The sequence below is a fragment of the Sinocyclocheilus grahami genome, unplaced genomic scaffold (genome assembly GCF_001515645.1).
Source record: "Sinocyclocheilus grahami isolate Dianchi unplaced genomic scaffold, SAMN03320097.WGS_v1.1 scaffold31.1, whole genome shotgun sequence".
Classification (NCBI taxonomy): domain Eukaryota; kingdom Metazoa; phylum Chordata; class Actinopteri; order Cypriniformes; family Cyprinidae; genus Sinocyclocheilus; species Sinocyclocheilus grahami.
In genome coordinates, this window is record NW_015505210.1 from 4,223,055 (window position 1) to 4,250,896 (window position 27,842).

The 27,842-nt window shown below is 34.5% G+C and overlaps 1 protein-coding gene across 1 annotated transcript in view; it reads left to right on the forward strand.

Moving 5' to 3' along the window:
• LOC107576584 (USP6 N-terminal-like protein) overlaps positions 1-16,332 on the forward strand; it is a 48,490-nt gene extending 32,158 nt beyond the window's left edge. The window contains exons 11-15 of the mRNA XM_016262737.1: positions 3,172-3,276; positions 4,773-4,948; positions 5,134-5,243; positions 7,707-7,901; positions 16,027-16,332. Coding sequence (XP_016118223.1) covers positions 3,172-3,276; positions 4,773-4,948; positions 5,134-5,243; positions 7,707-7,901; positions 16,027-16,105 — 665 coding nt within the window. The 3' untranslated portion in view covers positions 16,106-16,332. The remainder of the gene's footprint in view (positions 1-3,171; positions 3,277-4,772; positions 4,949-5,133; positions 5,244-7,706; positions 7,902-16,026) is intronic.
• Positions 16,333-27,842: the final 11,510 nt, after the last annotated feature.

Here is a 27,842-nt window from a genome sequence, read left to right on the forward strand (position 1 = left end):
ACAAAGAAGACCTAAGACATTTGAGCAACTAGAAGCCTGTATTAGACAAGAATGGGACAACATTCCTATTCCTAAACTTGAGCAACTTGTCTCCTCAGTCCCCAGACGTTTGCAGACTGTTATAAAAAGAAGAGGGGATGCCACACAGTGGTAAACATGGCCTTGTCCCAACTTTTTTGAGATGTGTTGATGCCATGAAATTTAAAATCAACTTATTTTTCCCTTAAAATGATAAATTTTCTCAGTTTAAACATTTGATATGTCATCTATGTTGTATTCTGAATAAAATATTGAAATTTGAAACTTCCACATCATTGCATTCTGTTTTTATTCACAATTTGTACAGTGTCCCAACTTTTTTGGAATCGGGTTTGTATATGACCTCAATAATTTTTAGTGACGCAATATATCGCCCATTATATTTACTTAAAAATGCACCTGTGTCTTTTGCAGCTTCTCGTACATAACGTGGTGTAGTTGGTGCTAGTTCAAATTTAAAAAATGCTTCTACAAAAAAAGTTTAATCTGCAGATATGGCCTTGTTTAAGGATCGGTGCCTTTGTGCATACGGACATCTGATTGATAAGTAGTGATTGTGTTTTTCAGCAATAGTGTGCACCCTTAATTTACAAAGAAAAGAAGGTCAGGGAAAAATCTCCGTACAAGTTCTTTGTGCATTTTCTTTTTTTCTACTTGTTACTTTGCACTTTTTGTTAGAAATTGTTTATTTACTATTTATTCAGGTTTTTAATATTTTGATACTTAATTTCCATGACCTAAATATTCTTAAAAATTAAAAGTTTATTGTAATTTGGAAGTGTGTAGGCCTTCTTGCATTATTATGCTGTTACATTATGATGATATATTCAGTGGCATAAAATTGTCTTTAAAATGACAATAATATCGCTTATCGCAATTATTTCTGGAGCAATATATTGCACAACAAAAAGTTGTTATCGTGGCAGGCCTACATGATCCTTCAGTAATCATTCTAATATGATGATTTAATAACAGTTTTTGCTGCTTAATATATATATTTTTGAACCTGTGATACCTATTTCGGGAATATATATATATATATATATATATATATATATATATATTTATATATATATATAGGCAAATTGTTGTATATTTACAATAAAATATGTTATTTAATTATTTTAATTAATATATTCTTTATAAAATGTTCTGCCTTGTTTTAAGCATAAACCTAACTTTGTTTTGTTAGATTTATGGTTAAAAAAAAATTGGCAAGATATATTCTGTGACAAGTCCTAATATGTTATACAATTTTGATTCAAAGTAATTTTTGTTTAAGGATATTTAGATATTTTACTGGGAATTACAAAAAAATCTAAAATAATAAAAACTAACATATAGAATTTTTCTCTCAAAGTGTTTCCTTTAGTTAAGCATTGATTATTAAGGGTAACTTAATGAGGTGTTACCATTATTTACCATTATTTAGAATGTTATTGTACCTATTTTACCAATAACATCTTCAGCCGTGTTTTCTGAGATAAATAAACTAAGTAAACCTAACTGATGGTGTCTACATACAGTACGCTGCTTTTAAAATGTCTTCTCGTAATAAAACAGTGGCCAGATGTGTGTGTATTGTCACTAATGCCTTAGCTATCATGTTTGCACAACCTTTTTCTGAGTCTGATAGAGTGCGACGGCCTTTAGTAGTGATTACCCATGATTCAATAAAACTGTTATTACTGCATTAAACCTTTATTTTGCATCTGTTAATGTGTTTGGATCCTGCTCTTTGAAATGGATGCCAGTGGGTCGACTGTAGTGATGTGGTCCATTAACTTTCATTCCATACCAAATTATACCTCTGAATCTCTACAAGGGAAACCCCTTGAGTTTAGCCTAAAGGATTTTGAATTGTTTTAATAACTTCTCTCTGCCGTATTTTAGCTGTGCGTCGTTTAAAAATCCACCAGAAAATGGAGTAAATTAGATGTTTTCTTTTTGCATATGTCCTTTAGGGCCTTCAGTGCTTCAGGGAGGAAGGGTGAGCTCCAGTACCTTCCAGCGTTTTCTCATGAACATGCCAGAACTTGTTTTAATGAGATCCACTGTGAACTAAAGCTTTTAAACGGCTGCTGATTAAGATTGATTGTGAAATGACATCTTTCTCCAAAGCCCGGGATTAAGGTTTAATTGTAGTTGCGAAGTACTTCAAATGCATCTCTGGCTCTTTGTATAGTTAAAAATGCGACGCAAACATTTACTGTTGCCATAATTTGTCATTTGCGATGAGTTGGCATGTGTCTGCGGTATCACGTGGGGCAGAAAAACGTACATTTACGAAATAATGTGCTTTCTCCACAACACACACTATATACTGTAAATGTTACAGTATGTGTTTGCGTGAGTTATATGTTAATATTTATAGATTTTTTATATTTGTTTTATTTATATAATTATTTTGAATTTTAAATGTAATGTTTTTGTGTTTTTTTAATTTTTTTTTATATTTATTTACATTTTCAAATCTTTTATTTTTAAATGTATGTGTTTGGTTTTATGCATTTATTATATTGTATTTATATAATTACATTTTCAAATGTATTTCCTTTTTTGTTTTTCTATTTACAGGTGCATCTCAATAAATTAGAATGTCGTGGAAAAGTTCATTTATTTCAGTAATTCAACTCAAATTGTGAAACTCGTGTATTAAATAAATTCAATGCACACAGACTGAAGTAGTTTAAGTCTTTGGTTCTTTTAATTGTGATGATTTTGGCTGTCAGATCAGCAGTCTTCCCCATGATTGTGTAGCCTAGTGAACCAAACTGAGAGACCATTTTGAAGGCTCAGGAAACCTTTGCAGGTGTTTTGAGTTGATTAGCTGATTGGCATGTCACCATATTCTAATTTGTTGAGATAGTGAATTGGTGGGTTTTTGTTAAATGTGAGCCAAAATCATCACAATTAAAAGAACCAAAGACTTAAACTACTTCAGTCTGTGTGCACTGAATTTATTTAATACACAAGTTTCACAATTTGAGTTGAATTACTGAAATAAATGAACTTTTCCACGACATTCTAGTTTATTGAGATGCACCTGTATATATTTTATTTATTTTTGTCCTACCAGATGTTTCATATATATTACCTATAAAAATGTCCATTTCACATCCGTCTTTGCAGAGAAAGTGAAAAAAGAAAGCACAAAAGACTGTACAAGTTCTCTCAGCGATGGACAACAAGATGAAAAACCTTCACAAGAAGTTGGCAGGAACACTTCCAAGAAAGGTGAGGCAGTTCATAGAGATGATTAATGAGTAATTTAGGCAGGTCTGGACCTCCGTGCTCTTAACCTAATGGGTCATTGCTATGAGAGAAGGATACAGTATCATAACAAAAGTGCGCTAGTACCTTAAGATGGCACCCTGCTGTATCATCCAGGAGATTTGGTATTTGGTATTGCTTGGATCCAATCACACGGCACGAGCTAATACTGTTGGCGGAAAGCCTAGAAAAAGAAATCAAGACAATAGGCTAAAACCCTTGACACACTGTACTTCAGGTCACAGATTCATGCATTCAATGTCAAGCGAATTACACTTGAGTTTTACAGAGCTGTACTCTGTCACCTACCCAATTCAAAACCACCAAAACAAATGCTTTGAAATACAATACAGCCCACATTTCCTTGTTCTGTTGATGAGATTACAGGGGACAGACAGAATCCCTAGTGGCATATGTGGCTGGCATGGATATCTGTTCTCCAGCACACACCCTGCATTAGCAAGAGCAAGCCGGCAGCACCTGTGTAAATGTGATAGTCTGATAACATTCAGTTTTGTGCTGTGATGTTTGTTTGTACCTGGAAATATACTGCAGCTCACAAAAGTTCAACCATTGGTACTTCTTTTAGATTTACTTTGGAAAAAGCCAAGTGCTTTAAAAGTGCCTTTAAAATACCTTTTGTCCCAATTTAATCTGTTAAAGTTACGTGCATGCTACAAGAATAGAACCACTTACATTTTCTCTTGAAAGTATGAAAATATAGCTATTTTTGCAGTTCCATCTAGTATTTTAATATTGACTAAACAGTGAAATAAAGCCTTTTAGATATAAATACATTTTTGATGTTCTATTTGGTGCCATTATAAATCACAGACTTCACCTTTTATTTTAAAATATTTGTCAAAAAAAATTTTTTTTTTTATTATGAGATTTATTAATATTATGTACACATAAAATAAGATGATAAATTTAAAAACTGTAAACGTAAAATAGAAAAAAGAATGAATTAGACACTAAAAACTTGCTATTTGATATATATATATATATATAAATTTATTTATTTATATATATTTGGTGCTTATGAAACATTTCTTATCAAAGCTGAAAACAGTTTTGCTGCTTAATATTAATATCAGCTTTGCCGTCACAACAATAATTTACATAAAAATGTATTTATTTATTTATTATTTTTATTATTTTTGTATTTCATTCACATTACATGAGAGTTGAGCAGTATGTACCAGTGAATTTTCATTAATTTGTTTCTGTTTATGTATGTATGTGTCGGTCTGTATGTATGTATATATGTGTTTATTTCATTATTGAATTTGTAAATTATATATCTATTATTCTGTCACCAGATACAAGTGCAAAAAAACATAAAATTTTTATGCTATTTAATTTTATATAGATTTTATATTTATTTGTGTGTATATATTTATTTTGATCAACATATACTTCCCTTCTGTGTAAATTTTATGTGATCTGTGTTTCACCAGCGGCTCCAGGCTCTAGCACTAAAAATGTTTTCACACGGCTGCTGAAAGTGGCTCAGCATTACCTTTTGGAATCGGGGAAGTACAGTGCGCCTGCTAGGTCTTCTCCTGCCAAGAGGAGCCCTGCCCTCTGCCGTCTCCCCAAAACCAGAATCTCCACCTCCTTCACTCAGGCACAGGTACATCTCATGTTATCACCAATTTATGACGTGCATAATTTGAAACCGAAAATGACAATGTGTTAGCAGCAACTCCGCTGTTGATATCAGAGATCGATATCAGAGAGAAGATAAACTTGACACATTTTTTGCTGTGCTGTGCATTTGTCCTATTCATATTTATTCTGAGAATGCATGTGATTCAGGGTCGAGCCAGGAGGAGCAGTAGCAGGCGTTCCCAAAATTCCACTCTGGGTGGGGTCAAGAAGGAGCAGCTCCCTTCTCAAGATTCTGATGGAGGTGCTGCTGAAGACAGGTGTGTGAAAGAAATAAAGACAAAACGCTAAACAATCTGGCCCCTTTTGTGTTTAAATAGGTTTAGTTAATTGGTACAACGTTTTAATTGACTACAATACCTGTGCCTCATTGAATGAACTGTTAATATAATACACTCAATCTTTTGGAAGTATCCCATTAAACTTTAAGTTTTCGTTATTTACTCACCTTCATATTGTTCCAAATCCCTATGACTGTCTTTTTTCTGTGAAACACAAAAAACTTCAATTTCAATGAATATGGAGGACCACTTAAAAATAAAGAAATCATTTCCAGTGTATTAATTAAAACATGTAAGTAAATACATAGATTACTATTCACATTTATAAATAAATAGACATTTGAAATCTATTTTTATTATTTTTATTAACTCTTTTTTAAAAAATTATTTATATTGGAATAATCCTTAGATTAAATGCAATAAAGGTATTCAAGTAATAACAAAAATATCCTAATATCCATCCGCTTATAGAGTGTTTCTGAGAGATTTAGTGATGCCCAGTTTGTGAACGAATTGCACAATTCTTATAAACAACATTAATGATGCTTAAATAGTGCTTTTGCATCCTTTTTAAAGCCTGACAGCTGTAGTCCTCATTCATTGCAGTTGCATGTAAAAGAGAAGCCAGCACATTCTTTGAAATATCTTCTTTTTTTCCCCACAGAATAAATAAATCATACAGGTTTGAAACAAGATTAGGAAGTAAATGATGAATAAACAATAAAATATTTTTTATTTTTGGTGAACTATCCTTTTAGCAGCGTTCAAGTAGTTAAATACAGGTGGATGGCACTAATCAGGTCTTTGCTTTTGTTTTGTTTTTCTTCATCACAGAGTGACATAATTTATGGCTTTGTACTTATGTCTAAGCAAGAATGAATCTTGTTCTGGAGCTTTATCTGTCTGAGAAAATGCTTCTGGCTAGTTGAGATAGTTTTGCGTGCCTGCTCACCTGTTTGCATGTGTGTGTGTCTGATTATCTTTGTGCAGGAAATTCAAGTTCACATGCACGCCATTGCATTTTATTATGAGAGCTTGTGTTCATACAGAACATTGCTGAGATGCCTAGATATAGAGCACACTTAAGGTTGGCAGGTGTCTTTTGTAATTTGTTGCCTTAAATATTTAGGTTGAGAATAGTTGAGTATTCCATAGATATACAAGGATTGAAATGAAAATGTGCAGTTAAAATTATACTGTAAATTCCAACGTTTGAACACCCTGGTTGTTTCACAGACCTTTCTCCTAATAAAAGGCGGAAAACCTGCCAACATACCTGTCATTCCCAGCAGCTCCTGCATTAGTGTCAGTAGAATGAAATTGTTGAGACGAATAGGGTCACCGAGGGTCAGCGTGTGGATTTTTCTAATTTGACATGATGAGGAAATAAGGAGGCTGTTTCTCTGTGTGTGTATCCAAACTCCCAGCTCAAGTTTTCAACACTTCACCCTGATCCCAGAAAACCAAGTGTAAATGCCCTAGAGCACAGCCTGCGTTGAAATGCAAACATTCATTGGCCTTGTGAGAAATACACATTTTACTGATGGGTTGCAGAGTCATAGAGGCACTCAGGGATTTGAGTTTTTTTTTATGGCAGCCAGAAAATTCAATTTTGCATAAATATGGTATCAGAAATGACACTGAAAAACTCAAAGCTTTGCACAAAAGATCATGATTCTCTGGAATAGTATTATGCATCATGTAGGTAGCTAAAGCTAGTTGTTCTGCACTGCACAAATTATTATTAATAATTTAATTAAAAATGGCATAATGTATTTAAACTTCTTTTCAGTTACTATATTTTTAATTAAGCAGTGTTGTTTCTTACTGTTAACTAATACTATTACATTTTAAAAAATAAAACTTAAATAAATAGAAATATTAGATGATAAACTTTTATTTTTTTAGAAATGTTTGCTTAAGCAACTAATTGAAATAAAATAAATTGAAATAGAAATAAGTTGAAATAGTAAATGCTAATAAATTTAACAAATAAAAAAATTCAAGCTAAATACAAATATTAAAAAATAAAACAAATAAAAACGACAATCACATAACAAAATGATTAAAGCTTAACTAAAAATCAAAATTAAAAACTGAAAAAATTTAATTAAAATAAAAGCTAATTAATGTGTGTGTGTATATATATATATATATATATATATATATATATATATATATATACTGTATATACAGATGAGTAAATACATTTTTTTTAAATTTTATTTCATATATATATATATGTGTATGTGTGCGTGTGTTAGTTTTTTCAAAGTTGAATATATTGTTTAGAGCGCCGTGTCACGTGTGAGATGCTGCAAAAGCTGAGACGCGAACACGATGGTCAAACAAGTTAATCTAGCATGTGTTTTACATAGGGCTTTCAGGGGTCACTGTATGTCCCTGAGTGAGTTTTGAGTACTGATTTCTGACTCTTCACAGCTCCAGCTCTTCGGCCTGGCGTGTGAGGTCAGGGCCCGTGGGTAAAGTGGCTCGCAGAAGGAGCCGAGGTCAGTCGGGACGAGGAGGTTCCCTCCTGCTGAAGAATCGCAGCTCTAGATCTCAGCAAACAGCAGCTCAAACGTTTGTGCAGCCAGAGAACACCAAGAATGATGAAGGTCAAGAAACCCAAAGCAGGTACTGAATCATTTGCATTCAAGATTAATACATCTTTGCATTGTGTAGGCGGAGGACAGGCATTTGATCCTCCATTTATAAACATTTGTTCGCCAGTGCCGAAAATAATTATGTGTTTTAACATTCTCTCTGCTTTGGGATGGGATTAAACTGACAGGTGGCCATGTTGGTTTGGTTTGGCAGGTTTTTGTACTCATTGAAGATGGGTTAGTTATAATGATGCTTTAATCTGGACCCAATCCCTCATATTCAAAGTGATTAATGCGACCGTATGGATTCTCTACAATGGAGAAGGATTTAAATGAAAGGGAACCATGAAAGGTGATACTTTAATGAGGTAAATGGGAGTTTTAGGGGCTTTTTTCACCACTTTTTAGTGGCATACCTGTGGATTGGTTTGATCTCAGCGAGGAATTCAGGAATCAGCACAAGATATTTTGTAAGAAATAAAGCAATTGTCAGGGCTTGTGCATATATTTTGCAAGGTATAAGTCAAAAACTTATCAAAAACATAGATTTAAAGGTACGCAGTATATCAGCACCATATTGGTTATTGAAAAAAATTTACGCTAAGTAGAATTTACATTTTTTTTATACAAATGACAAAGCCACATGAAATTATCAAAAGTTAGAATTGAATTGAAAACTAATTCAAAATATTAATAAATAATATAATAGTATATAAATAATGCTAAATATCACTGGAATTTTTCTTCCCAGTTGCAATTTTTTTAATGACTAAATAAAACAAAAGAGACATAATAAGAAATTAAAGCAATTGTCGGGACTTGTACGTATATTTTGCAAGGTATCAGTCAATCATTCAAGTATATTTATTTAAAGATATAAAATATATCAATAAAAAAAATTTACATTTGGACAATATCAGCCAATAATAGATATTTAATTGTCTTCGATCACGCACCTAAAGTTAATCTGTAAAAACACTTAAATTAGCTAAAAATCTTATCTTTAGCAAATCTCAAAATGAATATCTGTTTTTCATATTGTACATTATAATGTTGCAATGGCTAATTCACTTATAGCATTTTAAATTATTGTTGTAGTGTTTTTGGCTGTAACATAAAATTAACACGTTATCTGTATTGAAATTTATCAGAAATCCCACCTATAGAAATTCATCCATGTTCACACTGAGCAGGCCTGCGTTGTCTCCGTCACTGGAAAAAAATGTTCAATAAAGATAACTTATGAGCGTTATGAGGACAAAAATAAATTATGCCTGCATCCCTTTTTTGAGCTCTGTGTCACCGTTTTACATCCAGCATCTTTACCCTCTGGGATCAGGCGGAAAAGCAGTAGGTGTGGTGGAAAAATGAAGCAGAAGTGTTGATCTCTAGGTCAGTTATGTCAGCAGGCTGTATTTAAACCCTTGGGCTCCCAGAGGCCAATGTCCTGCCATTTCCACCTGCCCCTTCTATGGAAGGAGCTGACACAGGAGCAGATGAGTCACACCAGCTATGAACACAAGCATCTGGCCTTTTAACTTTTAACATCCACCTTCCTGGTGCCTTTGCACTGTCCTTTGTAGCACTTGTAATAGTGTTGGGCGATATGGTCATTTTTCAAATCGTCATATTGCCAGCCTGTGAGATCGCCGATACACGATATTATCATGCATGGGTGGGTGGGCGCAAGAGAGAGACTCTGTACTTATCATAGGCTATTTCATAACTACGTGGTGTTTTAAACCGTGAGAGAGAGCCCATGAAAGCACCAATAATTGAAATAATTTACTATCCAACATAGGCCTACTGATAAACTAGCATGTTAAATATAAAAATATTTAAAACATCTAGTTCATATATATTAGGATACAACAGTCATACATGGCTATTAGAACCGCGCGTCCTGTGACAAGTTTGCCGCATCTGCCGCACGGACGTTATCAGTCTAAAAGGTCTGCAAAATCAGTCAACTGTGAAAATCAAAAGTAGATTTATTTTAAAGACCAACAATTTAACACTAAATATTGGACATAAAGAACACGTTAAATAGCCTATAAAAGTATTTAAAACAGGTAAGTTCATATATTTGGAGTAAAGTTAAATTAAATGGACATCAGTCATACAGAGCTCCGGACCACGCACCCCATGACAAGCCCAACGCGCCGCCACAGAAACAAGGATGAGATGCATTGTAACATAACTGTGGTGTTAAACTCAATTAGTGAGGGCTTGGTTAAAATATAGGCCGTTCAAATTACTTGTTAAGTGCAATACCTTATATCAGCAGACGATATACGTCTGTGTTTGTGGTTGGAGACTTCGCCGGCTACAGGCTCTATCCTCATTTGCATGTGTGTGTGAAATGTCTATCGGCACAACCCTAACTTGTAATGATGTCAGGGGGGAGTGTGAAACTTTCCTTGACTGGGACTGTAAGAAAGGTTGCAAAGGTCGTTCTCTTATGTGTGTGTCTGCGCACGTGTGTGTTTTTAACAAAGCATCACCTGAGAATTTTAATCCTCCCGTGAACCACTAATGCAGTTTATAAGAAGTTCAAAATAAAGTTCCTAAAGCAGAATCCTTTCCAGGAACATTTTAATTGCAACCTCAAAGCATAAAAGTAGTCTTAACTACATTTTTCTTCATTCACATAGAGAATCATGTGAAAAGAACGTTTTTGCAGGCTAACTGACTCGGGTTTCTTCCAGCAAGTTTCTAGTTTTATAAAAAGTCCCTTATTGCACATAAAATGTAAACACAATGAAACAAATTCAGCATAAAGGAAATGTAGTCTAAGGTTTTTCTTTTTGGTTTCAGTGGTGTCCAATAACAGCATACAATCTGTTTTGTTAATCTGCTTCACTTGGTTTTGTTTGCTTTGTTTTGCTTTTATCTCAGTTTTGTTTTTTAAATCTTTTTTGTTTCTTTTTAGGGCATTTTTATTGTTTTTTGTGTGCATTTCTTTTAAACTTTATATATATTTTTATTATATTTTATATATATATATTTTATATTTTAGTTTAGTTTTTGCTTAGTTTTTTCAGTTTTTTTTTTCTTTTTTCTTTTTGGTTTCTTTTAAACATTTTATTATGTGGTATTTAGTACATTTTATGTTATTTTATTTCTGCCTTGTTTTGCTTTTTGCTTATTTTATTTTATTTTATTATGGAGGAAGGTCATTTAAATTATAGTATATAAAATGTACATAATGATTTATATATCATTGGTGGCCATAACAGGATTTCCTAAAACATATATCCCATCTGCAAACTGTTCCACACAACTCTAGAAATCATTCACGTATACGTATACTTTTCCCAGATGTTAGCAATGGATATCATGAAACCTACACTAAGAAAGAAAAATCAACAAATATACTTTATAAAAAGATATATTTATAAAGTATATTTGCATACTTTGTAATTATATATATTTTAAAACCTCTGTATTTTATAAATATTTTAACATTTGAATGATTCCTGTATAAGTACTTCATCAGAGGAAAAATACTACTTTGAACTTTTTTTCTTCTTTGAAGGTAACAGTGCTTCCAATGAAGCCGATTGTTTATGTAATTTTTTTTTCTTCTTCCCACCACAGCTTCCCATCTTCACAAACCTGGCTGAATCTGTGATGTGGTTCTTTTCCTAATCATGTGATTACCAGACGTCCCACCTCTGAATAGAGCCAGAGTGTGGGAGGCTATGGGAAAAGCCTCTGTCCCTGTATGCCATGTGTGCGTCATGCTCCGTATGAGCAGCGGAGACATGCGATCCCATGCCCAGTGTTTGATCTTCCTCTTCTGTACCTGGTTTCCAGGGGCTCCCATGCAGGGGAAAAGATTACAGCATATCTGGCAACCCTGCCAAAGTGGTGATGGGATACATATCTTGGAATGCAGCACACAATGGTCTATGCGTGTAGGTTCGTGCCGGGCTGTTGGATAGGGGTGCGATAGCCATTGTCGTTCACTCGGGTACTATACTTGCGCAACAAAACTGAATGAAAGTAGGAGAGTTGATCAAGGAACTGCTGATCTTGTCTGATCACATTGAGCTTCAGGTGACCGTGTTGGTGGCTGTGCTATAGACACTGCATAAACAACACTGAGGAAAGATGTGATGGGATCAAATCCCAAGGGAAATACGTGCAGTATGAACTCCCATGATTAACAACACCGACCCGGAGTGGCGTTTACTTATTAATGGCTTAGCTCCTGATTTCCCAGCATCACCCTGCTGTTTAGAAGGCTGCGTCTGCCCCAGCGGACCGGGTCAATAGGGAATGTTTTCAGCCATCTAGAAACCTGAGTCCGTGCGAAATTTTTAAAGTGCATGGTCACTCGGTTGTTGTGAATGTAACTTAGGCAGAGGAGAGTAATACTTTAGCTCTCTTCCAAAGTAGCACTTTAAATGAACTTCTTGACTGATTTGAAATGCTCTACATTTCAACAACCTGAAATGCACAGGAGATTTGACTCTTCAATAGAGTTTGACTTTAGAGATGGTAAGATAACACAATACTGTAGTAAACATAATTAGTGCACAGTTAGTAACTTTTAATATGCACAGAAATACATTTCACAAACACGTATATTGAGTTATATACAGTCATAAAAACAGAATTGACTGTATAACGTGGAATGTTTTCTTGGATTACAAGAAAAATTTAATTAACGTTTTATGCCTTAATTTGATTACCAGAAAAAAAGTCAAATAAAACTTATTTCATAGGCCCCTAAACATTTTTAAACCAGTTAAAAAAATTGCTGTTAAAATTGTAAGTTTCATGATTTCAAGACATGCTTTTTGATTAGTAAACTTTAATTCAACAATTAAAATGGAGTCTAGAAAAATAAAAACAGAAAAAATGTAATCCAGAAAAATTCAAATGGAAAAAAGGGAATTTGGGAAAAGATAGAAATGGATTTCATAGGGCCTTCCATATCTTTACCTGAGCCCAGGTGCAGTCGCTGGCTTTGTCTAAGGCAGTTAATGGCTTCTCGAATGTACACTACAAGGTCCATCAAAACCACAATCCCAGCTCACTCCCGTTGTGACCAAATGAATAATAAATGAAGCCGCTAAATTAGCTAATTACATCTAGAAAGTCGAGTCGAGTCCAAAAGTCTGAGATCACTAGTGCAAAGCTTATATTGTGAATGCTTTTCTTTTCTTTCTTCTTTTAATACATTTATTTAATATGGAGGCTATATTACTATTGCATGTTTTGAGTAAAATATTGGATTACATGAAATATTTAAATATTTTACAATACTAAAAATGTCAGTTTTTTCCATGTTTAAATGTTGAAAATCCTAAATTTTAAATGAGTTTTAGACCCAACTGCAATTTGTGATGTCTGTATTCATGGAGTTTTGAAGCTTCATAGGTTGTCGTTCTGCTTTTCATGCTTTGCCTGCAGGGCTATATCACTTCATTCCAGTCCGTTCATGTCCAAGTCACACTTAGGCAGTGTTATGCTGTCCAGGGTCAAGAGGCCACCAAGGTTCTTTTGTTAATAAACAAAAGTATTGTAGATATTCACTAACACCCATCATCTGCAAAGGTGCCTTTCCATTTAGTTCCACATCCTTTTAACCAACAGCAGCTGTTAAGTGCATTAAAGAGAGTGTGTGGCTGTTTCAGATGGAGCTTAGGCAGATAGTTAGGAGAGACATGGTGTCATCATTTGCTCCCCAAATATCATTTCAAACCCATATGACTTACTTATATGACTTTTTTCCATGTGACACAAAAAAGAGAAATTCTGAGGAATATTCACAATGCTCTTTTCCATTCAGTGAAAGCATGCAGTGACTAGGGACCTATGATTGCTGTAAAGTTTGGATGAATAACTTAATAGTATGATGCACAATACACTCAAATCACAATATGAACTAGAACTTGAAGAAAATTGTATATATTATAAATAAAATATATAAAATATACAGATCAATAGAATATACTACACAAAGTGATAGTAATAATACATTAAGTTGTTAATTTTTTTTGCCTTCATTTGATCGCCACTATTTTAATCATAAATCCAGAAAAAAAAAAAAAAACTGAATTTGGGAAAAACTAAAAGATTTTTCAATTAATTGGACATGCTTTTTGATCACAAAAATTTAATATAAATTTCATAGGGCCCCAATTGACCGTAAATGACAAAAAGCACCATAAAAGTTAATATAACCGATGCACTACATTTTAAATCATCTTGAGCTGTACAGGTAAATAGGTTTGTGTGAGGAATATAGGAGAATTATTTAGCATTATTCAGACTTGCACACATGAATCAGTGGCGTTTGATGTCACTGACGTCAAATCTGGTGTGTCAAATTTGAATATGTGATTTAAAGAGTCCATCAAAGAATGTCAATTCTTTCATCATATACTCACCTTCATGTCATTCCAAACCTGTATGCTTTTCTTTCTTCTGTGGAACAGAAAAGAAGATAATTTGAAGATTGTTGCTAACCAAACAATTTCAGGTCCCATTAACTGCCATAGTATTTTTTTGTCCATACTATGGAAGTCAATGGGACACGAAATCATTTGGTTACCAACATTCTTCAAAATATCTTCTTTTGTGTTCCACAGAAAACAGTCTGTAATTTTTGAACGAACTCTCAGATCTCATTCTGTCTGTCATTCTCAAAGTAAAGTCCCTATGAGATCCTTATTTTGGGTTATATACCACCCCAGCCGTAAATAGAGGCATCTGGCACTTATGATTACCGGTGCTCAGTTTCTATGTTTCCAGACAGACAGTCCGTACCTGCTGTCTTCCCCTAGGACTAGCTGTTCTACACCTCCATTGTCCACCAGGCCACTCTGTCTCAATGGCTCACGCTGGGCCTTCTGCACCTCACAGTGCCGACAAATGGCTAAATCCAGCGTGGCTAAACTCTGCAGGATAATCTGATTAAACACAATTACTGTGGACCCCAGAGGGTGTGCAGCGGGAAGCAGCTGGTCCATACAGACACGCATGCTTCATACTCCCATCATATGATGGACTGCAGAGGTCTCAGGCTGTGCAGCTTGAGAGAGACATATTGTGATAGTGTTTTTAATCTGAAAGCATGCTTAGCTTGCCGTTTTGCCATCACTGGGCATATGTTATGTTGTCTGGATGTAGTGATGTGGAATCAGATCAGCCCTATTCATAGCCCCAGCTGATGGATTTGTGATGCTCTTTGGATAGAAAACACTTTTAACGATGAACAGTAGAGGAACTGTATCAGATTTGTAAAAATATTGGTTAGAGCACCAAAACTTTCATTTTTAGTGTGTGTTTCGGTTAATTGATTAAAATCTGCTAATGCAAAATAATTAAAAAAAACTTAATCAAAAGTTAATATTGTGTGAAATTCTCAAGCGTTTTATTTAGTACTATTTTAAAATTAGTTTTAAATGGTATATATTTTTAATGTTATACTAAAAGTTCATTTTATATATATATATATATATATATATATATAATTTAGTTATAACATTAAAAAGTAAATAATATTAATTAATAATATTTCAATTAATAATTTTATACAATATTCAATATATATATTGAAAGTAGGTTTATTGAACGTTATTATTTCATATTAGAGAGATTTTAAGTGCAAGATTATGTTCTGCAAAGACCAAAGCGAATAGCACAGCAGGGCAAAGTGATATTTCGAGCATTCCTGAGAGACGAGAGCGAGACAATAAAGGACGAGAGTGCTCTTGCTGCCTGAGGTGCCTTTAGCTGAGAACATCTTGTGCTTTTAGCACTCAGTTTTGTATAGCACAAGCTGCAGGGCCCTTAAGAACAGTTGCTACAGCGAGTTGTTTTTGTGGCTACATTTTAATTTAGTAGTTCACGTAAGGCTACATACACGGGATGTGCATTATTGCTCTTGTTTTGAATCTATACTAGATGTTATGTTAGTTATGCTATTCATTGAAGCATGTACGTTCGATTTTTTTAAACATTGTTTTATAGTTAAGCAGGTTGCGCAGGTTCAATTTCATAAGTGAACCATGGCCTGGGCAGAAACATAGACTTCGGCCATTATCATTGTGATCATGGGACTGTCCCTGCAATTATTGTTCTGAAAATCATTTTGACGCACACCCTGAATAACTACCTCTCTGTGTTTGTAAACGAAGGCATGTGCCGCTGAACGAGAGAAACTTCATCACCTGCCCAAAGACTGCCAGTCAAGTGCGAGAATCACAGCTCATTTGAGCCCACGTGGGACTCGGCATGAAACAAAGTGTGCTCACTTCATAACTGTTCAATGAAGCACTGTCATTTGACAATTAAAGCAGGCCCTGCCTGACTCCTCCTTCACTGTCTCTGGCCACATGTTGCACTGTTATGCACTATACCAACTTTACATAAGTCAGTGTTAATGTATGAATGTAGCATTCTCAAAATCCTGTTTTTTTCGGACTATTCCATAATTTATGGAATGTCCATATTTTAATGTAGCTTTTATAGTCATTCAATAAAAGATTAATTCATAATAAACTTCATAATGGCTTCTTGTCTTTTATTTGTGAAGATCTATCTCTCTGTCAGTCATTTTTCTCTCTCTTTGTCTATCTTTCCTTCCCCAAGATGTTTCAAACCAAATGTATTTTCTGGAGATATTTGTAGTTTAATTGGTAATTAATTTTCATTTGGGAAAACTACACAAACATCAGTAAAAATAAAATAGACCTGTTAAAACATTGTATCTCGTTACATCAAATTACAGAAACTGGAAAATAATTGATAAAAAAAATTCACACCCTAATTTAAAACAATTGAGCAGTAGCTACTACTTAATTGCAAATTATACTATGTTTATATAATTTATTACTAACTTATTAAGTTGTGTCTGAGCTTAACCAGATTACATTTCTGAAAATAAGAAATCCTTTAGATTATCGCACAAGTATATATTTTTTCCCCAAGAGTTTAAAGCTACTGCATGGTCCTACTGTACTTCAGCTGTGTTAAGATGTTTGTTTAAAATGTCTCATTAAATTTTGAGAATCTGTGAGATGGTATTCCTGTCAAATCAAGGTAGTGGTTTTAATACGGTGTATATTTCAATGAAAAACCGACCTTGTGACTAAATGAGCAGTGTGGATCAATTGTTTGCCACGGGCCTCTCTGCTGTGGCTCCATGACCTCCTTCAGTAAGAGGTTGGCAGTAGGAGTACAATGACAACATTCAAAAATACAGACAACAACTTGTTGTGTGTGTGTGCTTATACGAGGGTGTGTCATAAAGCGTGTCACGGCCCTGTAATTATCTGAGGTGTAGGTTTCAGATGAGCAGCGCCACACGCGAGCGAGTCCTGCACTGATGTCATGTAACAGTGGAGGAGCCGGTTTCTGTTTTTCTCTCAAATCTTTTTATCTGTTTGTTTCACTTCATACCCCTCGAAGGCCGTTTTCTGTTTGCAAGTGAGCATATAGATTCAGTCCTCAAACTGCTCCACATCCACACACTGTTTGACATCAATTGTCAGGAGAATTTGTAATTGTGTGCCGTTCTCAACGTGTCTGCCTGCTAAGTCAACATAAAGAACAGCATAGGAAGGGCTCCATTCACAAACTGGTCGTGTGAAAAGCTGATTGATTACCCTGAGTTAGTCTTATCATTAGTCTTGTTCGATTTAGTCACACAGACCTTTCACCTTTTCACTTTCACCGGCTCACTTCACCTCAATGCTGTTTGAGGCTTGGAGACGAGCCAGTAGCCAGTCCACCCATCCAAATACACCAAATATTTTTCAGTGTCGATCAGATTTTCTGAAGTTTGTGGTGCTTTCCATTGGAAAGCTCATAATTGGTGTGTTGTGCGTGGTTGCCAGGTCATCGCTTTGCAGTTGCTAAGGTGTTTTGAGCGTTTTTAGTGCATGGACCTTTTTCACATTTCCGTGTTTCTCAGCAGTGGAAGTCATAGAGACTACATCGAATATATTTTTTGCGTTCTCACAGTTTGTGAAGAGCATCCATTGTTATGTGGTTAGCAGTGTCTGTATGGTTGCTAGGTTGCTCTAAGTGGCTGTTAGGTGGTTGCTGTGATGTTCTGGATGGTTGCTAGGTTGTTGGTAGGGTGTTCTGGATTGTTGCTATGGTGTTAGCTAGTGGTTGCTAGGTTGTAAGGGACTGCTAGGTGGTTGCTGTTGTGTTTTAAGTGGTTGTTAGGATGTTGTGGGTGGCTGCTATGTGGTTGCTAGGGAGTAACCGGACACTTTAAAAAAAAATTTTTTTAGCTGTATTGGTTTTAGTAGTATTTTTCCAATTCCTTTTCATCATAAAGATTTCAGAAAATTCCTCAATAAAGACTTCTAAGCCTTTAACTATAGTTCAACCAGCTCTGGGATGAATCACAACTTTACCAACTTTGATTTGAAGAAAAAAAAAATCAGGATAAACGACCATAGGTCCTCTTATAGTTAATTAGGAATGAACTATAATTCCATGAATCACTGACTGATCAGTTATTATTGGTAATCATGGTACATTTTTTCATGATTCTTAAGCATTTATTTGAAATAGAAATCTTTTGTAAGATTATAAATGTCTTTACTGCCACTTTTAATCAATTTAATGCATCCTTGCTGAATAAAAGTATTAATTACAGAAAAAAACCTTTGAAATAAATGTTTGGGGCATATGAACTCTATGGTGAAAATTAATTAAATTTTTATTTCTGCAAGCTGACTGTTGCACTCTCCAGTATATGTATTAGAGGGAAAAGTTTTCAAGAATGTAGAATGCATTTGCTATTATAAGAAATTATCTCATATACACTGCATGTGTAAGAGGCCCTCTGAGTGTGTCACAGTCCCTGTGAGATTCTGCATACCTGTGTCAACCCACTCCCACCCATCTCCACATAGTCTATTAGCATAGTGACCTATTAAGTCGAGGAATGCTTTGAGTGAACCTCCATGACCTTGTAATGGCTGAAAGCCACTAGTTCAGGATCAAAGCTGGAAGGTTTGCTGCTCCAAAACCTGTCTGCACAGAGGTCAGCTTTGTTTGTATTTGAGAAACATCCCCTTCCTCCTCTCTCTAATACGCTCATTAATGTGACGCACCATTTATATTTCATCATGAGAAGCCCATTAAATATATTGTTTGTAATGCCAAAGTGTGGGAAAGCAAAAATCTTCTTTGGTCCAAGGATCTTGCATCTTGCCTTGTTTAAATTAAAATTTAAAGGGACTTTAAAGGGACAGTTCACCCAAAAATAAGTGGAAAACAAAGAAGATATTTTGAAGAACGTTGGAAACCAAACAGTTTCAGGTTCCATTGACTTCCGTGGTATTTTTTTGTCCATACTGTGGAATTCAGTGGGACCCAAAACCGTTCAATATGTGATATCTATCTCGAGTTCTCTTAATTTTTTTTCTCACATATTATTTTTTATCTCAAGCGTTTTATTTTTTGTCCATACTGTGGAAGTCAATGGGACTCAAAACCATTTGGTTACCAACATAGTTTGGACAAAAAATATATAAGTGAGGTTTGAAACCATTCAGCCAACAACATAGTATTTACTATGGAACCATTTGGTTCCCAACATTCTTCAAAATATCTTCTTTCCTTTCTGTTCCACATAAGAAAGAAATTCATACAGGTTTGGAATGACATGAGGGTGAGTAAATTATGACAAAAAGTTTCAATTTTGGGTGGAATATCCCTTAATTCTCACTCATTACAATATGATCCAGTTTCTCAAGGTTTCCAGATCATTTGGTTTTTCGTCAGCTTTTCACCTGAAGGCCTAACGGAAGTGAAGTGTATATATTTGACCTGTTTAAAGCAGATACCTTCAGGCCAACACGCTATGTTGTGTTTACAGGTGCCTTTTATTAGGTCAAATGGCCGTTTTCATGTACTTGTTTGGGTCAGGACAAATGAGAGCTGGTCTCGGATCTGTCCTAAAGGGATGTCGTAGGCTAGGAGCTTCATTCGGGATGTAATTTGTCTCTCTTCTGTTCTCAGAAGTGACTCTGACAGCACACGTTAGAAACACGTTAACATCTGCCCGGGCCGTGTTTAAAAGCTAAGGGGCTTAATTATTAACCACTTCCTTACTCAAGAGCTTCCGCCCCCTGAAGAAGGTGCCCACGCCATCTCTTAGGCTTTGGCAGTGCTTCAGTGAGTCTTCCCTTCTGCTGTTTCTACATTCATGAGTCATTTCCAGCACATCTCAATTCTATGATGTATTGTGTTTAATAGCATTCTATGATGGAAATGATTGCTTGGGAAATGACATTTTGAACATTTTTGGAATAAAATAAGTGACTCATTTGTCTTGCTAAGGCTAATGTACCTATTATAGTGTACCTATGTATTATATTTTAATATTATTTATATATTTTTAAGTTTTTAAATTACAAAAATTCTAATTCGAGACACATTTGAGGCATCATTTCTACCAATCAATTTTGCCACAAATAAGTTTTTTCTTCTTCTTAAAAACAAAACTTTTATTAGTGGCAAAATGTTTGTGGGACAGTTTATATTTATATAATGTAAATTTATAATTCATACATAATTTATATATTTTTCTAATTTCACACAATACATGCTGAAATTATTTGTTTATTTCACTGTATCACAGTTATCATAGTTTTAAATGTAATAATTAATTTATTAATGATGGATAAAACTTTTAAGTTTAAAAGTGGATTTGGGACATGAGTAAAAAAATAAAATCTAAAGGCATTAGAACATTTTAAGACATTACAACAAAGAAAACAGTCTGTGGTTTTAATAACTCTTGACAGTTTCTTTTCCTCTAAATGACCTTGTGATTGTGTAGGTTCCTTGGAATAAAAGGAGGGAAAACCAGGTGTAACAAGAGACTGAAATTCTGGTTTTCTCTTTCAAAATAACCTGCACACACACTCCCGCTTCGTTTCTGTTCCTCTCGTTTCATCAGTGCATTAACATTTTACAGGAAAGGGCGAAAAGCCATCTGCTTCCTGAGATTCATATTATGGGATGTATGCGTGTTAAAATGAACATCCGGCACATTTGAACCCGTTAATTTTGACCCAGTCTTGCATCTTCAGCCCGAGAAAAAGAACGGTTTTGTTTCTCCAGACAGATTTCATGAGTTAACTCATGATGTCACCTGACTGGATTTATCATGCTAATGTTAATTGTTTTGGGGTTTTTTTTATTACTGGGTTTCCGCGGGTCCTTAAAAAGTCTCAAATTTAGTTAAATGCTAAATTAAAGTCTTAAATGCTACAAGAAAGTCTTTATTATGATTTCAAAAGGTCTTAAATTTGGGGACGGAAAGACTAGATTTGCGATATGGCTAAATGTGACGATTAAACTTCAAAAGGCTATGATTTAATTGAATAAAATGAGCACTGCACGTTTAAAGTCAGATGCTGCGCTGCTTAATTTACAGCTGTTACCGGGAAAACCGCTCTGGCAGAGAATGAATGTGTATTTTCAATCCGCCCGTCTGCTGTTTTTGTTCAGACCAATGTAAAAAAACATGTTTTTAAATGTGAACTGGTGGATCGACAAGAAGATAATGGATTATAAAAATCTAAACAATTAAGACAGTAAAATATATTTTTGTTATTTAATTAATATAATAATTGATTGATCAATTTTTTTTAAATTAATGTAAATTATACTTTTGACTTAAAAATGGTTTGAAGCGATTAAAAATGAACTTAAATATGGTTTGAAACGATTAAACTTCAAAAGGCTATGATTTAATTGAATAAAATGAGCACTGCACGTTTAAAGTCAGATGCTGCGCTGCTTTATTTACAGCTGTTACCGGGGAAACCGCTCTGGCAGAGAATGAATGTGTATTTTCAATCCGGCCGTCTGCTGTTTTTGTTCAGACCAATGTAAAAAAAAAACATGTTTTTAAATGTGAACTGGTGGATCGACAAAAATATAATGCATTATAAAAATCTAAAAAATGAAGACAGTAAAATATATTTATATGTTATTTAATTAATATAATAATTGATTGATAAAAATTGTTTAAATTAATGTAAATTATACTTTTGACTTAAAAATGGTTTGAAGCGATTAAAAATGAACTTAAATATGGTTTGAAACGATTAAACTTCAAAAGGCTATGATTTAATTGAATAAAATGAGCACTGCACGTTTAAAGTCAGATGCTGCGCTGCTTTATTTACAGCTGTTACCGGGGAAACCGCTCTGGCAGAGAATGAATGTGTATTTTCAATCCGGCCGTCTGCTGTTTTTGTTCAGACCAATGTAAAAAAAAAACATGTTTTTAAATGTGAACTGGTGGATCGACAAAAATATAATGCATTATAAAAATCTAAAAAATGAAGACAGTAAAATATATTTATATGTTATTTAATTAATATAATAATTGATTGATAAAAATTGTTTAAATTAATGTAAATGATACTTTTGACTTAAAAATGGTTTGAAGCGATTAAAAATGAACTTAAATATGGTTTGAAACGATTAAACTTCAAAAGGCTATAATTTAATTGAATAAAATGAGCGCTTCACGTTTAAAGTCAGATGCTGCGCTGCTTTATTTACAGCTGTTACCGGGAAAACCGCTCTGGCAGAGAATGAATGTGTATTTTCAATCCGCCCGTCTGCTGTTTTTGTTCAGACCAATGTAAAAAAAACATGTTTTTAAATGTGAACTGGTGGATCGACAAGAAGACATTGCATTATAAAAATTAAAAAAATTAAGACAGTAAAATATATTTATATGTTATTTAATTAATATAATAATTGATTGATAAAAATGGTTTAAATTAATGTAAATTATACTTTTGACTTAAAAATGGTTTGAAGGCTGAAGTGTGGAACTGTAAATCATGCTTTTTGCAGTCATTATACAGTTTAATGTGTTACCATAGACTTTGTCCTACTTCGCTCATATAGTATTAATTTTATTTGTGCAGGCATTAAAAAGTCTTAAATCTGAGCTTAAAAATCCTGCAGATACCCTGTCATTAGCTATATCCATGTTCTTTGTTCATGTGATCAGAACCACAATTAGTTGTGATGCAGGTGATAATTTGAAAACAATAATCACATCATCTGTCAGCATGCACTTATTTGTTTCTCCTCAGGGTCAGGTGAAGAAATGCGCAAGCAATTAGCTAATTCTTCAAACCATATTTTTTGACATTTGACATGAAATATAAAAACATGAGCAATTAAGTATGCTTGCATCGTGGTTGTTTACCACCAGGTTGCATACAGGCTAAGATTAGTGACTCCGATTAGTGAGATTACGATCGTTGACAGGAAAAGTGGAAGCAAGTTCGTCTTCTTTTTTTTTTCCCCAGAGCAAGTGCCCCAACTTGTTCTGCTGAAAACCTGTTCAATGCTCCTTGAGTTTTCCTCCACCCTGTGTGTTTTCGATTTGAGACTGTTACTGTAGTGCAGACGGAGCTCAGCGTCAGACACAGGTGCTCTGGGAAAACACGGGAAGTGATCAAGTCTTGTCGTAATGTCATCTTGTCACACAGAGAGCATTTTTGCATTTGTATTTAACTGTTGCATTTTTTATTGAACTGTTTTGAGTCTTTTGAAACTATAAACACTCTCAAGTTAAAAATAGTTTAAAAACTTTAAAAAAAACAGACTGCCCTGTGTCTTGCATTTTTAAACACAAAAATGCTGCAACATCAAAAATAGGTTAATAACTAAGGAAGCCCATTTCTGCTATGGAATTAAAAAAATATTTAAAATAAAAAAGGGTAATGGTGACTTTTTATCTCACAATTCGGAATGTGTTTCTTGTAATTCTAAAGGGGAAAAAAGTCTGAATCATGAGATATAAACTCATAATTCTTCTCACAATTCTGAGTGTATATCTTGCAATTCTGACTTTTTTCTCATAATTCACAGTTTAAATCTTGCAATTCTGTTTTGCTTTGTTTTTGTCTCACAATTATCTCTCAATTCCGTTTTTCTCAAAAAAAGTCACAATTGTCAGATTAGACGTCGGAGGTTCCGTTTTATTTTTTATTGCATGGTGGAAATGTGCCATAAACACATTTTTACATAAAAGAACGATTAAAATGCGGTGAAGTAGAACTCCGTAGAAAACACGTTCTGAGGAACATTGTGTCTCAGCCAAAACTTGTTTCCTCATTGACTGGGTTTGTCTTTGGCTGTCACTGGGGTCAAGGCAACGGGCCAGATGAGTTTACCTTTTGTAAATGAGTAATCCTTATTACAAACTCACATTCCTTTACTGTAAATCACTGCGGTTAAATGTAGAGAAATAAACACCTTATTTTGGATGGCCTCTTGATACTACAAATCCCTCCCCCACCATCTCTTCCCACATTCAAAACTCAATGAAAACACATTTTATTTAAATGTTTATGCATTGCAATCAATTTATCCTTTATTTTGTTTTTCTCGTTTTTTTGTATTTCTAATGTTATTTTCTTCTAGTATAATTTTATTGTTTACAACAGTGTTCCAATCATAATATAAGTGGAAAAATAGTCCTGATACAATGCCAAGTAATGTAAAAAAAACAAGTCACATGGCAGAACAGGTGGAAATAAATTCATCTTTGCGAGTGATATAGCCAGATTCTCTGCTAGCTTTAATATTTTCACCATCTTGTCTGTGTGCAGTGTTGCCAAGTCCGCGGTTTTCCCGCGGTAGTTTTTAGTAGCAATTGGGCGGGGGGGGTTTTATATCCTGGCAACCCTGTCTGTGTGCTTTGTGTTTGGAATTGAACTAAACTTCACTACCGTTCTAACTTAATCTTCTCTTGAGGTATTGCCCGAGGAGACTATTATTTATAATCTTCTTTTGTAAGTCACATGAGGGCATACGATGTCTTTGAGAGATTTCAGTGCTCAATCTGCCAGTCGGCGTGTGCACCTGCATATGTGTCATAGCATTTGCAGAGCTTTTCACTCTGTATTTTGAAACATTCATGCAGAGCCTTCCAAGTGTTCATTCTGACTATGAAACATTCTTCTTCTTTTTTTTATATATAGTTGGGTGCGTATGTGCTCTCTCAAACCTTTCTATATTGCATATAGTACTTTTATATATTGCTTAGTGTGAATATTGTATAGCTTCTTGGCTCATTTCCCGAATATGCACTGTCAAGTTATGACACCTTTCATTCCTTTTCCATACAAACATGTTTGTAAATACACCATTACTGTCCCGGGCAGGTGTGTGTGTGTGTGTGTGTGTGTGTCTGTGCACCTGGGTGCTGTAATATGCTCTGCAGCTGTGTGCTAATTGAACAGTGCTTCATTCCCAGCTGCTGAATATATAACAAGTTCATCAGCTGACATTTCACATATATCACATTTAATATATATACACTACTGTTTAAAAGTTTGAAGTCTCTTATGTTTAGCAAGGCAGCATTTATTTGATGAAAAATACAGTAAAAACATCTGTTTTCTATTTTAATATATTTTAAAATGTAATTTGCTTATGTGATTTGAATGTAAAAAATGTAAAAATTTGTTACATGTACATCAATGGTGTGCGGTGGTGTTCTGAAGTTTTATTACTTTTTTTTGATCAAATGTAAATTCCTGTCCCAGTCACATGTTCTTGGTTAAATAAACATTACTTACACTACCAGAAATTACCAGAAATGTTTTATATTTTATATTTGTACATTAACAATGTAATCAATATTCTGTTTATTAAAGCCAAGTATGAATCTCATCAAGTTAGTGTTTTTAGGCATTTTACATTTATTCCAAAATAATAACTCAAGGCAGTAACAATTTAAACTATAAATGTATTTGTGAAGGTATGTTCAGCTATTCTTTTTAATAGTTAACTTTTAACTATTTTTGAATCATTCGGTTCATCAGTCATCAAAGCTCAGTAAATATTGGTCACAGACACAGAGAATTACTTTTCATTTGACCAAGCTGTTTACTCACTAAAAACTCCCACAGATCGTGTTTTCAGGCCATTTCAAGTCTAATTTTGACGTAACAAAGTGGTTATATCTAAGACTAAGTGTTTGAATTGTTTACGTTTTTAAATGAGTCTTCCCATCAATGCCATTATATTGTTCATTCAGACTGGTTCACGAATGCGCATGAACACATGAGGTGGGATTAATCGCATGAACCAATCACAGCCAACCATAACCAATCATATTCATTCATATCGCGATGGAGGCATTGCCTCCTCTCACGTGATTTTCCCTCATTCATCTCTATTACCCCTTCCCCCCTCCCCACCACCAAAGTCACCACACTCTTTTAGGGGGTCTGTTAAAATTGAATGGGCTCAGGGGAGGTGAGAGAGACGCGGACTCCTGTTGTAACTTTACCCGCTGGTGTCGCTGTAGCACAATGTTTCTTTAGAAAAACGAGTGATTTATACACTTTTTAATGTTATATTTTGTAATATTGTCGTTGTTTTATTTTTGTAATGTGATTTTTTTTTTCCCTCATCCAATATGACACTGCATCCCTTGCCTACTCGGAGGAAATGTATGTATATATTTATGTATGAATGATGGACCAAAGTTTGTAATGGTTGCTTTGGTAACCTAAAGTTCAAACAAATTATAATTCCTTAAAATAAAAGCTGCATAGCCTGTTTTACTTTGTTAAATGCTACATACTGCTAACAATGGCAGTTTAATTCTAGCCGCAGAGGTTCAAATTAGTTTGTTGCGCTGTGGTAATCTAAACTGAATCTAAGACAACAATTACAGCTCATTCCATGCATTGACTTTGATGCTAAGTCCAAAATTGACACACTTTTTTGCCTTTGAGGTATTTTTTTTTATGTGTCAATCATTCACGCATCACTTCCTGTAATGAATGACAGCGGTTATTGAATGTGCCCCTTCGAAATGAACTTTCTTGAATTACTGTCTCCTTGTGAGATGTAATTTAAAGTACTTAGAGGACTTTTTGAATGACATGTCTTTGATCCTGCCAAAACTGTACTATGCTTGTGTAATGAGTCTGTGTTGGCTGTGCATGCACCTATAAACACACTGGTTTATTGTCACAAAACCCCTGCTTTTATTTTACACAGATAAACAGGACAATAAATAATGCCAAACATTAGATCTACATTTGTACAATACAGCAGTTCCTACGATTCCAAGAATAATCCAGAAGGTTTTGTTGAATGTCATTCTCAGCGTGTCGCCTGATTCAACACGGCCGCTGTTTGTCCCACATTGGCACGTTGTGCATCTCTGCTCGTCCAGCTGTTCTTGAATCTCTTCCAAACCAGTCAGAGCTGTTGTTTATTTGAAATGGTTCAATCCAATCCAGATTAATGGCGCTTTATCATCTGTCCCCCTCCTCCTCTTCGACTTTAATCACAGAACTCACTGCTGCCAGCATGAAAACCAGGCCCATAATTTTCCCTTTATATGACTTCTGATGGAGTTGCCTTATTTTAAATGACTAATTATTTATCAACAAATAAATGGCTCTATTTTAGAGCATAAATCATACAGCATAAACAGAGGACTTTCATTCAATTTTAATTTGAGTTTTTATAAGTTTGTAGAGATGGAACATAAAACATTTTTTATACAATTGCTTCTTTTATCTGCAAATTCGGAGGAAGTTGACATATTAGGGCTTTTCCAAATGTCATAATTCATCCCTTAAAACTCAACGTATTTGAGAATGAAGTGGGAGGGCACTTCTTTCCCCGTTCTTCCTCTTTTTTAAAACATCACATTTAAGGCTTAACTCTTAAATCCTCTTCATACACCACAGAATCCTTGAACTCGGTGACTCTGCTGCATTGCGTTGGATGGATGCCCTGCCCAAACTTAAGAAACTCTGTGTTGGTTATGATGCTGAGGTCATGCTGGAGTAAAATGTACAGTTTCTGGCATGTTTTAAGTGAGTATATGACTTTGTTTTATAATGTGTTTGTACTACATAGGCAAAAAAATTTAAAGATTGATTTTGACGTAATAATTCATGTAATGATATAATTA